Source organism: Lissotriton helveticus, chromosome 5_1 (genome assembly GCF_964261635.1).
Source record: "Lissotriton helveticus chromosome 5_1, aLisHel1.1, whole genome shotgun sequence".
Lineage (NCBI taxonomy): Eukaryota > Metazoa > Chordata > Amphibia > Caudata > Salamandridae > Lissotriton > Lissotriton helveticus.
Window position 1 is genome coordinate 790,941,580 of NC_136065.1, and position 21,797 is coordinate 790,963,376.

Here is a 21,797-nt window from a genome sequence, read left to right on the forward strand (position 1 = left end):
GTAAGGTGTGTCTGTGGGTGTGGTTGTGTGGAGTGTTTTGGTGTGGGTAGAGATGAGGGTGTGTGAAATATGTGTGAGAAGTGTATGAGTGTGGGGTGTATATGTGTTCGATGGATGTGTGTGTGTATGGAATGTGTGTGTGTTTTTGAGGAGTGTGTGTGGGAGTTTTTTTTGTGTGTATGAGGTGTGTGTGTGGTGTGTGTGTGGGGTGTATGTTACAGGTGTGTGTATGTGTTGGGAGGGGGATGAGGTATATGTGTAGGAGTAAGGTAAATAATTAAGAAAAAGAGAATGAGTGAAGAAGCAAAGGAAGGGAACAGAGGGTAAGTGAAGTAAAGAATAGGGATCAAAAGAAGTTGAATATGAGAGGGTAAATAGGGAAAGGGGAGTAAACATGGAGAATAAGAATAAGTGAGAGAAGCAGAGTAAAAACACAGGAGTGAGGTAGATTGAGAAAATGTTAGTGACCTTAAAGCAAAGGGTGATAACAAACTACATTTTTTTAGTCATACTTACCATATAATAAATGTAACTTTAATTTTTTTTACTACAGTTGGTATCTGTGAAAGAGAGAAGAAAAAATAAGTTATAATTAGTAAAATATGTATTTTAAATTAAAAGATACAAATGAAGAGCTAAAAACATCATAACACTCTATTTAGAAATAAAGTTAGAGCGAAGAACACAGAAAGGGAAATAAACTAAGGAAGAAGGACAAAAAGAGGGAAACAGAAATAGAAGGAGAGCAAATTACAAAGAGTAAGGCATATAGATTCACTAAGAAAAAAAGAGAGAAGAACAGAGAAATGAACTGAAGGTAAGAAAGATACTAAAACAATGTGAGTTAGCAAAACTAAATCAGGAAACAGAAGTAAGTAAAAAGATAATGACTGAGACACACTAAGACAACAACTGAGTGAGGTGGAGTACAATGAGTGAGAAAAGAAAATGAGTAAGTGAGCAAAAAGAAGGAAAGAGAGGAGAAGACGACTAAAACAGTGGTACTGAGAGAAAATAATTTGGTGATGAAAGTAAAGAGAAGGACATTGAAAGAAAGGAAATGAGGAATAGTAATGGAACCAGAGTAAAAGAAATGGGATGAAGAACGATGAGAGAGGAGCAGTGAAGTTGTTGTAAAAGAAGTGATAGAAGGTAGATAAACACAAGTGAAAATAACACAAGTAGAGTGAGGCACTGAGGACATAGAGGTAGTGAACGAAAAATAGAGAGAAGAGGTCAAAAGTAAGGAGCAAACAAAGATAAGCTAGGGAGAGTGGGTGATTTATAGTGATAGAGTGCAATAATACTGCTGAGTGAGGAAAATACGGAAAAGAGAAGTAAAGCAGAGAGACTCAAAGCTGAAAAGTTATGCAAGGGAGAGAGGGGATGCACACGGTTGAAATGAGAATGAGGGGTTGTCAAAGAAGTGGAGTAAAGGAACGGGGGTTACAGACAGTGAGAGAAAGACATTATAAGTGAGTAAAAAGAGCTGAAAGAGGACGGAAAAAGAAAAGTGAGTGTCAGACAATGGGAATACAATTTAATTTACACTATCCAAACTATAGAATAACTTGTACAACATGTTACATAGTTTATTTTTGCTGTTCTCAGAATATATTGAATTTCACTTAAAACAGTGAGTTCAAATTGCTCATCATATGACAGCGGGGAAATCTAAAAGATTGTGTTTTAAAAAAAAAACTTATATACTGACAAATGACAAATGTACGCTAATCTTTGATTGACTTACTTTTCCTTCAGGCCAAATAGTATATCATGGAAGTCCTTTTCTCGTTGCATAGTACTTTTCTGTTCACTTAGAAATCCATTTCATCGACTTTCTACAAGAAAAGCTCCAAGAACATCTGAAATATTTTCAAAATTTTAATATACTCCTTTTTTTCAGTCATGACTCTTTACTCATTCTTGCACCTTTCCATTTGGCCAAATAGTGTCAGATGTATGAGTATATATGAGTACTCCTCCCGTCTTCATAGGCCAATTACCTTTACCTAAATTTTGGCTGTAAAAACACTAGGTATGAATTTATAAAGCCAAAAGGCAAACGTTGTTTGAAAGTCAAATGAGTGTCGTTACATTGGGTCCAACCTTTAGAAGTTTTTAAATAGCATGTGTAATGCCCTGATGTTGTAGAAGGACCGTCATGAAAAATAATAGCTACAGTTGCAAAGGTTCTTCCTGATATCGATAACAGAGAAGCCACAAAATTTTTAATAGAAGTTGTCAATTTAGTTCCATCAGGTCTACATCGTTGGAACATTAAAATAACATAGTGACCATAATTTTGTAGAAATAATGTGGACAGCATTGCAGACTTACATTGGGTACACACCATATTGTGATCCGCTGCTTTAACTAGATTATTGAAAGACACTGATTTGCAGTCTGGTAAAGTTAAATATATAAATCTTTCAGAGTCAATTCTAGTAGTACTTGATGAAGCACAGTTATCACAGTCATGTTGCCATTGATAAGAAAGGCCAAATAGATTTTTTATATCTACTCCTTCATCTTGTAATACATCAAACATATATATTAAAAATTCCTGACAATCCTGCTGAATATTCTGTGAAAATTGATTTTGACCTGAACATATATCTAGAAGATTTCTAATTTCTGAAACACTTTCTATTTTTGCTCTATCACTACTACATTTGTCTAACACAGAATTCAACAAACAGCACAACGTTTGTTCCCGATTTTCAACAATCTGTCTTTGTAAATTTTGAAGAAAAAAAACAACATTAACTACTACATTAGCATAGCAGTTGACACCAGAACTGTTTTCAAACTGAAATCCAACAACATCTTCAACAGAATCCTTTTTGTTTCTCTTTACAATTACACTTTTATCTACTTTATGCCTTTTTGCTGATACCTCACTGCAATTACTCTCATTTCTTCTTTTTCGGCCTACCACACATTTTTCAATCACAGGATATTGAGGCAAATGTGGAGCATACTCTCTTCTTAACCTATTGTATTCTTTTACACAATCTAGATCTGCACAAATCTTTGTTTCATCACACTCAATCAAGTACAATCCTGATAAAGTTCTGACTCGTGATAATGCCACATATGCCATACCCTCTTTAAACACAGAACTTCCAATGTTCACCAAAGCGCTATCTACACTTAAACCTTGAGACTTATGAATTGCCACTGCATATGCCAAACAAATAGGAAACTGTTTTCGGCGAACATATAAGTCTTTCACGAGCAAAAATTTAGCTGAACAACGACAAATTTGTTCTATTTCATCAATGTCATCAAATTTAATTTTTAAAATTTCAATTCCATCTATATTTTTGTAATTCACAAAACCAACAACATAACCCATTGCTCCATTTACCAGACCTCTTTCAACATTTAAATTCCTTCTTAAAATGACACGACAATTCAAACACACATTCAGAGTCTTTTCAAAACCAGCAGTTTTAGATATAGTCTTCTCTAATGAATCAAATTTTGATTTCAATTTTCAGACAAAATAATTGTTGCTCCCATATGCTCTATTTTATCAATAGCTTCCAGTTTCACTATCTCTTCATTTTCTAAATTTAACATTTTGTTGTTGAACATGGAACATTCTTTCAGAGTTGGCATCAAACATATGGCAGATTTCCTCTCGTTAATTTTCTTAAAAATATTCTCTGGAAGAATGTTTTCATTTGGGTACAAATTTGAAATTAATCGTGCATGTAAAGCTTCTTTCCCTTGCTGACTTACTTTTCCGATCCTTACATCTTGTAGAATATTTTTATAATCTTCATCCTTTGCCTGCCGCATATTTCGAAGCAGTTCTGCATATTTAAAGATTAACCATATATTAACGTTTCCAATGCTCCCTAAGCACTTCCTGGTATCTTCATGAGTGAGTATTTTGAACACAGGTTGTCCTTTCACATGAGTCAACTGCAGAAGATCTCCAAAAACAATAATATGTTTTCCTCCAAATAAGACATCATAGTCTGTTCTAAGAATTTCTTGCATTCTCAAATGCACAAAAGCAAGCATTATATTTGACACCATGCTTACTTCATCAATGATAAGAAGTTTCATTTTCTTCAGGACTCTCGAAACTTCGGAACACACATCTCCAGATAGCTTGTGATACTCCAATTTGTTATCATGCTCCAGTGGCAGCATCAGTAAACGATGTAAAGTAATCCCTTTAATGTTATGTGCTGCCAGCCCAGTTGGAGCGGTAACAACACAAGACAGCGGTGATTCAGTCCTTTTCTGCAGATAAGTTGCAATGGCTTTAATCAGAAAACTTTTTCCAGTTCCCGCTTCTCCACTCACGTACAGTTGGACAGGCTTAAATGATGTACATGAGCACTCTTTTTTCTCATGACTGAATCCATGTTCAATCTGTTCTTTGACTTCGTCATATATCTGTTTCTGCTCAAGGTTTAGTTGTTTCACCAAATCTTCTAAGTTAACTTCATCATCTTGAGCTTGTTCCATAGCTCTTTCCACCTCATCCATGGCAGTAGCAGCTTCATTTTGGATAATTGGTCCTCCTAGTGGATCCTGACTCAATGAAGCAGAACTCTGACTACCTTGAGAACTGTCTCTCGCAATCTCTGCAGCAATTGTGGCTTCTTGCTCTATTTCTTCATTCAACATTTGCAGATAATTTGGAAAAACAGGACATTCTATGGTATCCTTCGTTGCATTAAAGGAGTCTTCATAACAGAGAAAATCTCCAAGAAGTTCCTCTTCTTCACGCCATGGTTTAAACAGTTGCAAAAGAGCCAAATAATAAAATTCTCTTTTATCTGGATTATCACAACTCAATTTGCGAGGATTAATCAAATGACCTTTTTTCTGTTTCACTAGACATCCTTCACATCCAATGACTCCATATATTCCATTATTGATATCTTCTCTGATGTTCCTCTTATAAATATATCTTTGCAGAACTTCATAGAGACAAGCGTTCTCAAGGTGATGACTTCTATTTGGATAGTATGTATCCAACATGTTTGTCTTCAAAATATCTGTACTTTCTGGTTCTTTCCCCGCCAAATACTCTATCTCTTGTACAGATTTCAAAACTCGATTTCGTGTTGCAGCAAGACCTAGACTCACCCAAATGATGGTTCTAGATTTGGCATAGAGACTTGCTGATGACAATCGATCAGAACATTCATATGCTCCAATTTCTCGATGCGACAACATCTTCAGACAGTAACTGTACAATTTCTTGCTTAGACTCTTTTCATGTGAAATGTCCTCCCACATTTCCTTCAGTTCTGTCTTTTCTTTTTTTGTGATGTAAGACGTCACATATCGAGCTACAGCAATAGAGTTGTCAGCAACGAATTGAATATCCATGTTAGCATTCCACATGGACAAAATCACTGGATTGTAGTCGTTGATGTACTTGGACTCTTCATCTCTTTTTAAATTGTATGTATTTTTTGGTGATTTCCTCGTCACAGTATGTCGCAGAGAAGACATTAAATTATTTACTCTTCCTTTAGAAATCACTGGTCGTGGAAAAGCGAAACGACATTTTGTGTAGAACTTGTCCTTGTTTCTGAATTTTCGACGACAGTACTTTCCACAACGATGGGATTGAAAGCGTAAAACTTGTTGCCTTAAACTGTTTTCTTCCGTAGTTTTCGGAACAGCACATGTTGAATACTCTTCAATGAAACTCATGAGTGTCTCATCTGAATCTGTTCCAAATTTGGGTGCATCTTTAATCCATAACAACATATGTATGTGAGGACCACCTCTCGCTTGATACTCCTTTCTCCAAAAGAAATCCAAAACCTCTCCAAGGGGAGGATTTTTTTTGTTGGTAATAAAAGAGATCATAGCTTCAAATCTATGATTGAAATATCTGCATACATTCACTGGATCCAAAGAACACAGTTCTCCAGGTGTTTTGAATTCTATATTTTGTATATTAGCATTGGCCTCTCGTAGAAATTTAAGTAAGTCCTCCCATGCATACTCGGCACGGCTAAGAGTGAGGAACCATGTAGGAGTTCCTAAGTTTCTAAGCATACATTTCAATTCCCCATGGCGACGGTACCAATACTCATTTGTACCACGCTGACATGCCATGAGATTGATTAGATGAGATTCTAAAATATTATCTTGCAGATTCACTTTCTCCATAAAGTCCCTCGCCGAAACATTTTGTAGATGTGCTCCACTTTTCAGAATATGGTTTACTGCATAAGAAAGCCCAGACAAGTCACTTTCATACAGTAGATGAAACAAATAGGGAATGCATTGACGAAACCTTGCATCTTCAGCATATAATCTTACAGTTCGATATTCAGATGCAGGAATTTGAAGTGGTCGATCGTCATATCGTCCACCTTGACCTGTTGGAAATAGCTGTGGAAAAAACGAGCTTCCAAACTTTCTTCCCATACACTAATGGGACTTCCTTTTGCTGTTTTCATTTGAAACAATTCAATTGCATTCCCCATTACTTCTTTGGAATGCAAAGGATGAACAGTATAATGTTCATATATTTCTTCACTTCTAGACGCATCAACTTTTTCAATTTGGCCGCCTGAACAATCACTGTCTTCATCTGCAGCTGTTTCCTCTGCTGCAACACATACATCTTTGTAGTACTCATTGTTTTTGACTAAATACAACGTTGCCTTTTTGACTTTCCTAACATCCACTAAATCTTGCCAGATGTTTTTACTCTTTGTTGGAACCCCATTAACTAGAATAACTAAAGGTTCCTCTTCTACTTTTTCTATACCAATTGTATCAATATTTTTTTTCAAATCTAGGGGCAGATAAACAACTCTTCCCTTAATCCTCTCTGCAAATCTGTAGGAGGCAATTTCCCTATCTTAGGCTCCATGCGAACAATTGCCTGAAAAGGATGGACACATTGAATCAAAATAGACTCATATGTATTTAAATCCATCAATTCACGGGGAATGTCTATCAACTCCAGATTATTATGAACAGCTCTAGCAGGCATTCTGTTTTGATTTAATTTGTCATAACAATATTTACAAATACGCTGATCAGAACTCAAATCAAAAGAATTCTCCACCCACAAATAAGATGCTAAATCTTTCCACTCATAATTATCCATCTTTTCACTTTTTGCATATAAATCAACTAACCTAGTTTGAATCTTATAATGACTTCGTCGACAACACACACAAGTAAAATTCGGCCTTTCACTTGATTTCACCTTAAACCTGGTAATTTCCTGCTCAAACTTTTCTGTATTCAAAATCTATACATTGTCTTCCACATTACCTTGAATTGCTGTCTCAATTTCTACACTGTTCTCTTGTTTACGAAAATAACAAATCTCAATTTCTTCACAAATCTTCTTCAGATCTAATTCTGTTCCATGCAAAAGAGCACTGTTTAATTGTTTAAGCTTAAGTGCTGGACCTTTTTGCATAATACAACATTCTCACTAATTGATGTATGATGCACTGCTAACATCCTAAAATGATGAAAAACACTCTGACAGACTTTTCTAGAAAGACAAGCCAGTGAATGGCCTTGCAAACCTGTGATTCCTCTCACTCTGCAAGGATCGAAGTCTTGCAACAACTTCACTTTCTGCTTTATACTTTTTTTACTATAGGTACGTAAGAAATTACAAAACAAATCAATTGATTCCTGTCGCACACTACAAATACTACTACACTTCCAAGTGTACACTGGACCCTTAGTACGTCTCCCTAAAACTCCATCAGATAACACCTCTTCTGGTTCTCTAGGCACAAGTTTCTCTTTTTCAATCGGACAACCGTCTTTCACTTCATACGCTCGACCACTGGTGTCAACTGCATGCACTAAATCATTCTCCTGGAAGTAACTCTCCTCATTAAAAAATGGCTCACAACTTGAATTTGCATCCATTCTCCAGAAAAAAACTTTACAAAAATTAGTCCGATTAATTACTCTTTTCCATCTACTGTTTGATTTGAAAACATCAATTGTCTTGTTAAGTGTCCTAATTCTATTGATTATTAAAATAAATAGTTTTTTCTTAACTTCAAAAGCCTGATCAACAATCTTCTCTACACTTTTCTTTTTCTTATAAAAAGCAGCTCTCTGTTTACCTTTCCTAATTTTTTTTAACAAATTTAAAACCACTCTATTGCGAAACATTCGTCTACGAATATCTCTAAACTGATTCTGCCTTCTATTCCTATACATATTATTCTCTCCTGCTCCAGTTTTAGGATTCTTTGAAGTTCTCTCCTTCCTTTTCAATTTTACTCTCTCATTTTCTTTTTCTACATGGTGTCCATCATTTTTTTTGGATGTACATATGTTACGTAAAAAAGACTTAGTTGTCTTACCAGGAGCTTTGTTCCTGTTTTTTGAAGTATCTGTTGTGGAAGAATGCTGTAATTCCGTTGCTGTTTTTTCCCGGTTACGTTGTTTCTTTGTCCTTTCCTTTGTGGGCATCTTTGCTTTTTCTTCAAATAACAATTTCAATCTGTGTTAAAGAAAAACAGTAGCACATTATAGACCACTATTACCAAACAACAAAGCAATGACAAAAAGCAAACGATCTATACAGGGTTACAGATCAGGTGAGGATTCTCCAGTGGTGCACAAAAGGTGAGGCCTGTATTGAAAAGTATAGTGGAAGACAGTTCTGTCCACAAGTACAAAGAAGATCAGACCTATGTCGAAGTCCACTGCACTCTTATACACAGGCTTCACCACCTATGCTTCCCGAGAAAATATTGAGTTATATAGTTATATAGAATTGTATTTTATAAAATTGTGAAGCTCCATGAGAAAGCGTTTGCCTCAGTCTTATCCCTGCTGTGAGGCAGATGATTGTAAATAGGATCTGTGCTGTGTTTCCTAAATGTGATGTCAAAAACGATTTTGGAGAAAATGATTGGTTTTTACATTTTTGATTATAATGTGGCGCAGAGGTTTAAAAAGTGACGCATCTACCTACATGCATCAATTTTTAAATATGGAGCAAAAAGGTACTTGTTTGGGTTTTCCTGGGGAGCGTAGGTTGTGAAGCTTGTGTCTAAGAGTGCAGTGGACTAGGCTTCATGAAGCATATACCTGTCTGCATTCTTAGACGCAGGTATCAATTTGACTCTTTACAGTGATGTTAGCTGTGTTTTAAATCAGTGTAGGAAGCATATTGAGTTTGTTTGCTTAGAGGAATTGTATTTTGTAAAATTGTGAAGCTCCATGTGAAAGCGTTTGCCTCAGTCTTATTCCTGTTGTGAGGCAGGTGCAAGATTTTGCCTCAGTCTTATCCCTGTTGTGAGGCAGATGATTGTAAATATGATCTGTGCTGTGTTTCCTAAATGTGATGTCAAAAACAATTTTGGGGAAAATAAATGGTTTTTACATTTTTGAGTATAATGTGGCGCAAAGGTTTAAAAAATGACGCATCTACCTACATGCGTCACTTTTAAAATATGGGGGGGAAAGGTACATGTTTGGGCTTTCCTGGGGAGCCTAGGTGGTGAGGCTTGTATCTAAGAGTGCAGTGGACTAGGCTTCATGAAACATATCCCTGTCTGCATTCTTAGAGACAGGTGTCAATTTGACTCTTTACAATGATGTTACCTGTGTTTTAACTCAGTGTAGGAAGCATATTGAGTTTGTTTACATAGAGGAATTGTATTTTGTAAAATTGTGTAGCTCCATGAGAAAGCGTTTGCCTCAGTCTTATTCCTGTTGTGAGACAAGTGCAAGATTTTGCCTCAAAACACCTGTGTCTAAGAATGCAGCAGAGATAGGCTTCATGAAGCTTAGTCCACTGCATTCTTAGACACAAGCCTCAACACCTATGCTCCCCAGGAAAGCCCAAACAAATACCTTTTTTGCCCCATATTTAAAAATTGACGCATGTAGGTAGATGCGTCGCTTTTCAAACCTCTGCGCCACATTATACTCAAAAATGTAAAAACCATTTATTTTCCCCAAAATCGTTTTTGACATTACATTTAGGAAACACAGCACAGATCCTATTTACAATCATCTGCCTCACAGCAGGGATAAGACTGAGGCAAAATCTTGCACCTGCCTCACAACAGGAATAAGAGTGAGGCAAACGCTTTCTCATGGAGCTTCACAATTTTACAAAATACAATTCCTCTATGCAAACAAACTCAATATGCTTCCTACACTGTTTTAAAACACAGCTAACATCATTGTAAAGAGTCAAATTGACACCTATGTCTAAGAATGCAGACAGGGATATGCTTCATGAAGCCTAGTCCACTGCACACTTAGATACAATCCTCACCACCTAGGCTCCCCAGGAAAGCCCAAACATGTACCTTTTTCCCCCATATTTAAAAAGTGACGCATGTATGCGTCATTTTTTAAACCTTTGCGCCACATTATACTCAAAAATGTAAAAACCATTTATTTTCCCCAAAATCGTTTTTGACATCACATTTAGGAAACACAGCACAGATCATATTTACAACCATCTGCCTTACAGCAGGGATAAGACTGAGGCAAAATCTTGCACATGAAGCTTCACAATTTTACAAAATACAATTCCTCTATGCAAACAAACTCAATATGCTTCCTACACTGAGTTAACACAGGTAACATCATTGTAAAGAGTCAAATGTATTTCTATTAAACATGCACACATTCTTTATTCCTTTTAAAAAATGTAAAAACTATTTTCCCCAAAATCGTTTTTTACATCACATTTACAAAACACAGCACAGGTCCTATGTAGAAGCATTCCATGTCACGACTAAAAATTCACAATTTTACAAAATACAATTAACGCTTTCACATGAAGCTTCACAATTTTACAAAATACAATTCCTCTATGCAAACAAACTCAATATGCTTCCTACACTGTTTTAAAACACAGCTAACATCATTGTAAAGAGTCAAATTGACACCTATGTCTAAGAATGCAGACAGGGATATGCTTCATGAAGCCTAGTCCACTGCACACTTAGATACAATCCTCACCACCTAGGCTCCCCAGGAAAGCCCAAACATGTACCTTTTTCCCCCATATTTAAAAAGTGACGCATGTATGCGTCATTTTTTAAACCTTTGCGCCACATTGTACTCAAAAATGTAAAAACCATTTATTTTCCCCAAAATCGTTTTTGACATCACATTTAGGAAACACAGCACAGATCATATTTACAACCATCTGCCTTACAGCAGGGATAAGACTGAGGCAAAATCTTGCACATGAAGCTTCACAATTTTACAAAATACAATTCCTCTATGCAAACAAACTCAATATGCTTCCTACACTGAGTTAACACAGGTAACATCATTGTAAAGAGTCAAATGTATTTCTATTAAACATGCACACATTCTTTATTCCTTTTAAAAAATGTAAAAACTATTTTCCCCAAAATCGTTTTTTACATCACATTTACAAAACACAGCACAGGTCCTATGTAGAAGCATTCCATGTCACGACTAAAAATTCACAATTTTACAAAATACAATTAACGCTTTCACATGAAGCTTCACAATTTTACAAAATAAAATTCCTCTATGCAAACAAACTCAATATGCTTCCTACACTGAGTTAACACAGGTAACATCATTGTAAAGAGTCAAATATATTTCTTTAAACATGCACACATTCTTTATTCCTTTAAAAAAATGTAAAATCCATTAATTTTTCACAAAATCGTTTATGACTTCACATTTAAAAAACACAGCACAGGTCCCAAATAAAAGCATTCCATGTCACTACTAAAACTTCACAATTTTACAAAATACAATTCCTCTATGCAGTAAAAACTTTTTATCAAGCATTATCAAAAAGCATGACACAAAGCAACATTAAAAAACCACAATTTGCTTCCAAATCTTCTCCATAGAGTATACAAGTCTCTATGTATATTAAATGAATCATAACTCACCTTTACAAATGCTTTAGGAGATTCAGAACAGTGTCAGATACACACACCAATATTTCTTTAGCAGAGCAAAAGGTATGTTCTCCAGGCACTGCAAACCATAAAGGCACATAAAACCTCTAATTCTACACACATATTGCTCATGGTAACCAATCAAAACTCTTCCCTCTGTATTTTCAAACCAACACCCTTCCCCCCTCAGCCTTTTCTACCTGTTACCATAGCAACTGCCTCCTCACTGAGCTGCCAGGGTTAAAAGTTTATTCTACAATGTTGCATATCACCTCTGCAAGGATGTTTGACCTGCAAACACACCAGCTTATCTGGTGCCATGTTTCTTTAAATGACTTTTTTTAACCATTCAAATTACTTCTTACACAGAACACAACCATGCACCCTAACTTTCAGTTTTCACCTATCTCATTCTACCAATCATTGCTTGTGATTCAAGAGCACTGAAACTCCACAGGTTTTTTTTGCAACCTCCTATTATTCCAACTGCCATTTCTTTTCCACACTTCATCTGACTGCATCAGAATCTCCTCTCACCATGTATTCTGTCTCGATTATTGGACATAGCTATATCCACTGGGCTCAAAGGTATGCTAGTACCAGAAATTTTCACAACCTTGATTTATCAAACGTGAACATCAAATGGATTGGCCAGAGAGGATTAAAATGTCACCAATTGATTCCATTGGTGAAAACCTTTTTGCATTTGCCACACCCTGACCTGTTAATTGTGCACTGTGGAGGAAATGACTTGGGCACTTTGACTGGTGTAGGTCTGGAAATGCTTTTAAAGGACACCTTTGATCAATTGATGGCACTTTTTCCACAAACTGCCTTGGTATATTCCAATATATGCCAAAGGCAGAAATGGAAGGGTCCAACCAATTTTGTCCACAATTTGAAAAAGCACGGAAACATGTGAATAAATCTGTTTCTGCTTACATGAGAGACTATGGAATGGGTTCAATATACAAGAACAACTTGCGTTACAACATGCAAGATATTTACAGAGAAGATGGTGTGCAATTCTCAGATGAAGGGAATAGAATATTCCTCCTGAATTTAAGACTGTGCATTGGTACCTACTTGTAGGTACCTAAATCAGCCACAGAACCCAAAAGCCCTTTTCAGGGCTACCCTATCTCTGATCACTCCAAATGATTATCTTTTTCTAACTTTTTTCACTATTTTTCACTATAGTATGCTCACCGGTACGCTTCCCGGTGCGCGAACCGGGCGCTCCCCCCCCGAAAAATGAAACCTTTTTTTTTCTTGTTTGCCTATTTCGGCCTCCTAAGACCCCCTCAGAAAACCTAGAGGGTCAAGGAGTGCCTACGATGCCCCCTTATACCCATTCCCAACGTTGTTTGTCCTCCATTTTCTGTCTCAAATCTACCGAAACACAAAATGGACGACTCCCGTAGCGCTGCCGGTACGCGTACCGGGGCGCGCACCGGGAAGCGCTCTAAAAAAATGTTAAAAGTTAATTTACATAAAAACCACTGGAGACACTTTCACCAAATATAAAATAGCTCATACTACATACCAATCCCTACCATTTTCCCTAATTCGATGGAATTCCATTGAGCCATTTAGCATGTAGACCTCTCTAAATACCTTGAGGGTAAATTACTTCACAAAAACATCTGAAGTGTTAGATTTAACAACCTATTAAAATGTTACTTTCATTTTCTATTTTTTTTCCTGACATTTGATTGGTTATGTACATGAATATAAATGAAAAATGAGAGGGAAACACGGCCATTTTGACTACAACTACCTGAGGTACATCTTGAAAGGATTTTCGCATTTTGTCTTCTTCACCTCTCTGTAAAGTAAGTTGATAATTTGTAAGGGGCACTTTAAGTTATTTTTTAAAAAAGTTTTCTGATAGTTATTTACTGTCCCTCTGCTATAGTTATAGAGATAGGCTCCTCTGTTATATTTATGGATTGACTTAGGCTTCTCTGCTATAATTATGAATTTACTTACGCTTCTTCACAGGCACTTTTTTATATTTCTACTTCCTGCCTGTTACCATACATTGCCCAAAGTTAACTTCACTATGAAAAAATCAAAACTAGCTGTCTGAACTTAAACCCAACAGTGCCATATTTCTACTGATTTTTTTTAATGCAAATTTCAGCACAAAAATGGAAGGAGATCAGAAGGTTCCCTTTGAAATTGTCCTAGAGATGAACAATGAGGAAATCATTGAACCCAATGACTTGGAATTCATGGATGAATCACGGGACCATGAACTTCTACAATGTGTAGAATCTGTGGATTTGTTAATTCAATATGAGGACGTTTCTGACAGTCAAATGTTGGAAGTTATGTTCACTCAAAAAGAGGACATTTTGGACAGTCAAATGTTAGACGTTCTATAAAATTTTGAAAATGAATCTCAAAAATAAATTTATATTTAATAATTCTAAAATTGTTTGAGACATTATTCATTTTTATATGTAAATGTTAAACTACTACCAAATTGATTATAATGTAAAGTCAAACTTATAGTATACTGTGCAACTTTTTTGTTTTACATAGTAATTTTGCTCATAGATACTTCCTTTCTCCCACTATATTATCTCCAAAGTGTATTTGACATCTCTTTTTCATCTCCTGCCTCCATGTTCTTTATGTTTTCCTGACAGACTATGGTATGCATTCCATATACCACAATAACTTCTGTAACAACATGCAAATTATCTACATAGTAAACGGTGTACATTGAATTTAAGACTCTGCATTGGTACCTACATGTTGGTACTTAAATCACCCACACAACACAACAACTCTAATCAGAGATACCCTACCTCTAAGCACTTTAAATTATTATTTTAGTGTTTCACTGAGTTTTCCCCATGTGTGGGGGTGGGGGAGGTGTGTGTGGGGGATGTGCGTGGTGTGTCTGTGAGGTGTGTATGTGTGTGTGTGTGTCTGGGGGGATGAGGTGTATATCTGTGTGGGGTATGTGGGTGTGGGTGGGGATGTGGGTATGTAAAGTTTGTGTGTGGGTGTGGGTGTGTGGGGTGTTTCGGTGTAGGTGGAAGTGTGGGTGTGTAAGGTGTGTTTGGGGTGTGTGTGGGTGTGGGGAGTATGTGTATAGGATGTGTGTGTATGTGTGGGATGTGTGGATGTGTCTGTGAGGTGTGCGTGTGTGTGTGGGGGGGAGGTGTGTGGGATGTGTGAGGTGTGTCTGTGAGGTATCTGTGTGTGTGTGTGTTGGGGGGTGAGGTGTGTGTGTGTGTGTGTCTGGGTGTGCGTGTGTGTGTGTTGGGGGGGTGAGGTGTGTGTGTGTGTCTGGGTGTGTGGGATGTGTGGTTGTGAGTGTTGATGTATAAGGTGTTGGTGTAGGGCTGTGGGGTGTTTGGGTGTGGGTGGAGGTGTGCGTGTGTAAGGTGTGTGTGGGGGTGTAGGGTTGTGTGCGTGTGGGTGTGTGTGGGACGTACTTGTAGGTACCTAAAACAGCCACACAACCCAAAAGCTCTTTTCAGAGCTACCTTACCTGTAATCACTCAAAATGATTTTTACACTATTATTTTCACTATTTTTCACCAAAGTACGCTCCCCGGTGCGCGTACCGGGCGCTCCCCCGCGAAAATCGAAAAAAAATTATTATTTTTTTTACCCGAGGAACCCTTTTATGGCCCCCACATCAAACCTAGGGGGTCAGGGGGGGTCTACCCTGCCCCTTTTTCATTATTTTCCCTTTTGTTTTTACCACCTCTTGTGTCTCGATCCTACCGAGACACAAGATGGCGGCCGCTGCGGACTGTTTCAAATGTTTACAGACACCCGAAAGCCAATCAGCTTCCCGTGCGCAGGTCGCGTGGCGCGCCCGGAGCGCTCCCCGGTACGCGCACCGGGGCGCGCTTACAGATATATAAATTTTTTTGAACCTAAATTACTCTAAATCCTCTGGAGCACATATCTTGAGACATAGCAAAGGCACATCGGGCTACCAGTCTCTACAATTTTGCCAAGTTTGGTGAAAATCCATTCAGCCGTTCGAGCTAAAAGTGCGACAGACCGCCCTATGGAAATTAACATGGGGAAAACACGTTTTGGGACCCCCCTTTTATCTCAGCCCCGGCTTTACGAATCCCCCCCAAACTTTCAGGAAAGGAGCGGAGCGCCGCGAGGCAAAGTTGCTGAAAAATTCAGGCAGATTACTCAACCGGCGCCAAAGTTATTCCCAATAGAATGTTGCGATTTCCCTATGGAAATCGATCCTAACTACATATACCTACTGGCGACCGCCAGTAGGTAATATATATATATATATATATATAACATTTCTATGGCAAAATAAAAACCCCTCATTTTGTTCCTTTTCAAATTAAATGTATTAAGTGTTACCACTTTATTCCAATCAAGATGACTTCAGGTGTGCCATACTTTTGTCATAAGTAAGACTGTTAGCGTTCTAGTTGTTCTTTAGAACACTCTGGGACATTCTGTCATTGGGCTATAGTTTAGCTACATCTGGCTGATATTTGGGCTACATTTGGGCTCTTTTGTCTCTGGTGGCCATCTTGGGAGACTGCATATCAGAATTTGTTTAATGAAATATAAGAGGATTTGAGAAGTCACTCAAAATGTGCCCTAATTTTTCTTTCTTCAGCACTAATCATAATTTCTATGGCAAAATGAACCCCCTCATTTTGTTCCTTTGCAAATTAAATGTTTTAAGTGTTAACACTTTATTCCAATCAAGATGACTTCAGGTGTGCCATACTTTTGTCATAAGTAAGACTGTTAGCGCTCTAGTTGTTCTTTAGAACACTCTGGGACATTCTGTCATTGGGCTATAGTTGGGCTACATCTGGCTGATATTTGGGCTACATTTGTTTTTTTTTTGTCTCTGGTGGCCATCTTTGGGCTACATTGGGCTACATTTGGGCTCCAACATATATATATAGCCCAATGTAGCCCAATATATATTTTTTCAAAGTAAATTTTCGTAAAAACCACTGGAGCATATATCTTGAGATATAGCAAAGGCACATCGGGGTACCAGTCCCTACAATTTTGCCAAGTTTGGTGAAAATCCATTCAGCCGTTCGAGCTAAAAGTGCGACAGACCGCCCTATGGAAATTAACATGGGGAAAACACGTTTTGGGACCCCCCTTTTATCTCGGCCCCTGCTTGACGAATCCCCCCCAAACTTTCAGGGAAGGACCGGAGCGCCGCGAGGCAAAGTTGCTGAAAAATCCAGGCAGATTCCTCAACCGGCGCCAAAGTTATTCCCAATAGAATGTTGCGATTTCCCTATGGAAATCAATCCTAACTATATATACCTACTGGCGACCGCCAGTAGGTAATATATATATATATATATATATATATATATATATATATATATATATCTCCAAACATCCTTCAGGACTCGGCCTGTTACAGATCAGCAGCACTCACGGGGTGGTTTTTTCAAAAGATTTATTCGAAAAACCTCAGCACAAACATAAAAGTTGCAAAGGCAATTCAGCAAAGAGTTGTTACATTTCCATCTACCTTATTGACTCTGAATCAGTGGCAGCCACTCCAATAGAGCAGAGGAGCGCCGCCCCCCTGCCACCACCAGAAAATCAAAAACAGGGTTTAAACCTGTTTTATTATTTTATTTTATTTTAAAACCCTGGACCCGCCCCCAGGACTCTGGCAAGTCTTTGGGGGTGGGTCCAGAGATGATACTGGTGGTTGGGGAGTCATGGGTACTCCCTTCACTATGCATGAGGTGTTTGGCCGGCCAGCTCAGGCCGGCCACACCCCTCATGCGCAGTGAAGCTCTCTTCAGCCCCAGCTGCATTGCTGGGGCTGAAGAGAGCAGGCACAGGATCCCAGTCTGCCTAGGATCGCAAGTTGCAGACGCTCCGGCCAGTCCTGAATCTGCTTTCATGCAAGAGCAGCTTCAGGATTGGCCGCAGGGCAGGCTGGGAGCCTGTGCCCAGGGCCAGAAGCAGGAAGAGCACGATGCGGCAGGAGTTGGGAGCGACGTTAAGGTACGTTTTATTTTTGTCCCCAAACCCTCTCCACCTCCGACCCTTCCCCCTCCCCCCCACTTTGACAGGGGAGAGGCCACTACTGTTCTGATAGGTAGGTATTAAATCCATATAGTTAATAATCGGGGCAAGATCTAAAATCAGAATTGGCCTGATCTCATTATAGGCAATGTTTTGAGCTAGTCTTTTACTTAAAAATATGTGATCCAATCTAGTGAGTGAGTCGTGAACTTAAGGATAAAAAGTATATTCTCTTGAAGTAGGATTACAAATCCTCCAGGAGTCAATCAAAGGTCTCTGTGAAATGGTGAAGCTAAACTGTTTTTGCATTTTAGGAGAAATTAGTTTGACCGATAGAAAAGGTCACAGCACAATAAGAAATAATTATCCTCATTTTGAAAGCATTGTAGTCATCCTGTGTGGGACCATATATATATTGAATAGTGTCAAAAGAATCTTGTTAATAATAAATTTAGCAAAAATCAATCTTACTTAATCATCAATTTCATGAGAAGACTTTGAAACCTATTTTCTGTTGCATAGAGTAGAAACTAAATTTTTCTTAATAATCGAAGGAGAAACAAGCTGTGCCTACCCAACATTTAAGTTTCAAAGCCTTGGCATCACTGAGATGATACTCATGTACCAAAACCAGATTGGGATTAAATTAATCCAAATAAGAGCTTACTCTCTGCCTCTTTAGGGGGGTATTGAAACATTTAATGGTCCATGAAATTACTTCTGAATTGTGTTAAAATAACCTACATGGGCTTTAGGAAGAACATAATAGAGCACCAAAATAAATTATAAACAACTACAAAAAAGTTGAGTACAACAAGGAGTATAAACAAAGGAAAAGGGACTAAGGAAAGAGACAGTTCATGTCAAGCAAATAACCACTAAGAAGAACGTGCATGTTTGTAATGAAAAAGGAGAGTGATGGTGGTAGCAGCAGGGAATACAGACACAACTAGGAAGCTAAACAATTACATACCAGAGTGTACGGTGAACATAAAGTTAAGAAAGGAGGACTTCAGATAATGTAAAAAGCTTGAAGCGAGAAAAGATGGGAGTAAGACATAAAATAAGTAATCCTATTTACAAAAGATAAGAGGCAAAAATATGACCAGAATAAAATAGAATCATAATAACAAGGATGCAACTACGTCATATGCATTAATGAAGCTAGCTTTTAACATCGAGAAAGATCAGCTGTATCCATAACCTCATTCATATGGTCTTGAAAAGCATTCCTAAGATCTGCTGAATTATTACAAGGGATAGTCTTCTCTTCTAGGTGATCCTGAACACGCATGTGTCGAACAGTCCATAGCGAGCCCCTTAGGAGTGGAGAGATGGATGACGGTCTAGAAATTCTTTCCTTTTATTTGCAGTAGCTTTGGCACTATCTTAAGTGAGGAAAATCATCCTGCCTGACCAAAGCAATTGTTTCTGAGTTTTTGCAGTGTTAAGCTCTTTGAAGAGATCTGTGAAGTCTAGAAATAGGATAATAATGCCCCTGGATTTGGGTGAAGAAGCATTTGGAGCTTGATGCTGACTGTGTGTGTGTGTGGGTGTGTGTCCTACGGTTGTTTTATATAGTCCATGGTTAGGATTCAACCAGTTAGGTAAAATAGAAGCAAAAAATGTGACACAGTTGTGCCCTCCTCCATTTGTTCTAGAGGGCAATACATGTGTAGGTTATTGCGCCTATTTCTGTTTTCCAAGTCTTCTGACTGCCTTTTAAAAATATTTTTATACCTCTTTTCGTAGTAAACCGATATATGCTTATCATTCACTCTTTCACCTACGAAACCCTTCTTTCTGTGATAGACCAGTTTTCATCTAAGTTCTTGATACATTTATTGGTTTTCTTAACAAAGGGGCCCATCACATTTTTCTTCAAGTAGTATTTCCATAGAAATGGGTAAGGATGGCTTGTCCGGTAAGGGAGGATCATGAGTGAGCCTCCTGGTAGCAGATGAGGCAGTTTGAGATTTTGAGGGGGAGGAATATGAGATAACATGTTTAGGTATGGTAGAGGACATCATCTCACTAGATACAAAGTTAGCCACTATTGATTTCATACAGAACGTCAAGTTTTAGAGTACAGCTGCAAGTAGAGAAGATTTCTTCTTTAGCTTCCATAACCTAAACATGCAAGGTCAATGAGAAGCAATATAAAACATATAATGTGGCCAAAGGAATCAAAACGTATGAATCATTAGTAGTCGAAAGATGCAATATGGAATCATGAACGTTCGGAAAATATTACATCATTAAAAATTCGGTTTTTTTCTTAAATAATATTTCAAAGTCAAAACAACATGCTGGAACATAACTCAGAGATATAGAACTCCATCGCCGATACCATGCCAATTAAAAATAATAGATCCAAAGTCAAAAATACATACTGTAAATGAGCATCCAGGCTGTAGCATCATATAAATAAGCACTGATTACTGTGAAAAAATAGAGCATTTGCTCAAAAAACTTTTTCTAAAGGATTATTTAACGCTTGAGTGGTAAAGAATATTTGGTCTTTGTGAATACTAGAATGAGCAGTAAATGCACAAATAGGTTAGTTTTCTTGGGTTGCCATTGAGGTATTTCAGTATTCTTTACACCCCTTCCTCTTTACTGGTATTGTTCGACACTGTATGAAGCACAACATAAATACAACAACAATGTACTGCAATGTATATTACATTTTAACTTTACTTTTCTGATTGACAGGCGTTTGGGTTCATGACCAGAGTGGCACTGCAGGCTGAAAAACTGGACCACCACCCAGAGTGGTTCAATGTTTATAATAAGGTAAGAAACAATTTGTTTATTGTACACCACTGGCTACATTACATTGAGAGCAAACTAATGTGTAAGGCACCAGGGCCCTTACTTATCAAGTCATTTCTCAATAGACACAGAATGTGTAAAAATGTCTGATCAGAACTTTAACTGGGATAAAAAAAGTGGAAAGGGTTCTAAAAGGGGCATGACCAAAGCAGCTTAAATAGGAATGCTTTCCAAGAGATATGGCCTATGGAACTAAGGGTGACTGTTAAATCATGCCGACTAAAACCCTGGGCTTCCTAAAGTGGACCAGAAATTGGGTTTGCCATTGCTTGTTTGCTACTTCAGCTACATGAACAACAGTGAATAATTCGAAATGAAATGTTTCCAATTCTGAAAATATATGACAGAATTAAACATTATTAAGTTCTCTGGAAGAGGAAATGCTTTCAGAGTGTCTCGATCATTCCCTGTCTCCTAAGTACACCACTTTCTTCTGGAGTTTCTCTATGGACATTTATGACCTTTTTCTCCCCACATCTTTCTGAAATCCTCCATCTGCATATCACACTTTGAGATCAGCAGGAAAGAAAGCTTTTAACTAATCAGCAGCACCTGTTAAGGCAGTTCAGAAAATAAAAAAAACTCAGGCAGCCCTGAGGCCAGCAGAAACAGACTTTTAGCTGATCAGCATTACCTGTTTACATTAGCACTTGGGTAAATAGATCTTGAAACAGTACATGCTTCAATACCTTCCCAGGTGATAGTCTGCTATAAAAATCTGCATACCATAACCCAAAACTAAAGTACATAGCATGTCTAAATAAAGTGCATAGCAGAGTACATGGCACCTGCCCAACTAGGAAACAGGGACAACAAATATGAACAGCACAGGCAGACTGGGGCATTATAGTAGTGATGTAGGGGAGGGGTGAGTATGGGACAGGTGAGAACAATCCTATTAGTTGGGATTGTGGGGAAGAAGAGGATTTGACAGGGTAGGTGTTAGAAAATGGCCCTTTCTACAGGGTCGCGCCCTAACATTTTGCCATCCTCCTCCTACTTTTTGCTGAATTCCATTTTGTGGCCGTAGGA

The 21,797-nt window shown here is 37.9% G+C and overlaps 1 protein-coding gene across 1 annotated transcript in view; it reads left to right on the top strand.

Annotated features, from left to right (window-relative positions):
- The window catches only part of PCBD1 (pterin-4 alpha-carbinolamine dehydratase 1), a 214,369-nt gene that overhangs the window by 153,314 nt on the left and 39,258 nt on the right, over window positions 1-21,797 (top strand). Inside the window, exon 3 of the mRNA XM_078643254.1 lies at window positions 20,646-20,726. Within this exon, the coding sequence (XP_078499380.1) occupies window positions 20,646-20,726 (81 nt within the window). The remainder of the gene's footprint in view (window positions 1-20,645; window positions 20,727-21,797) is intronic.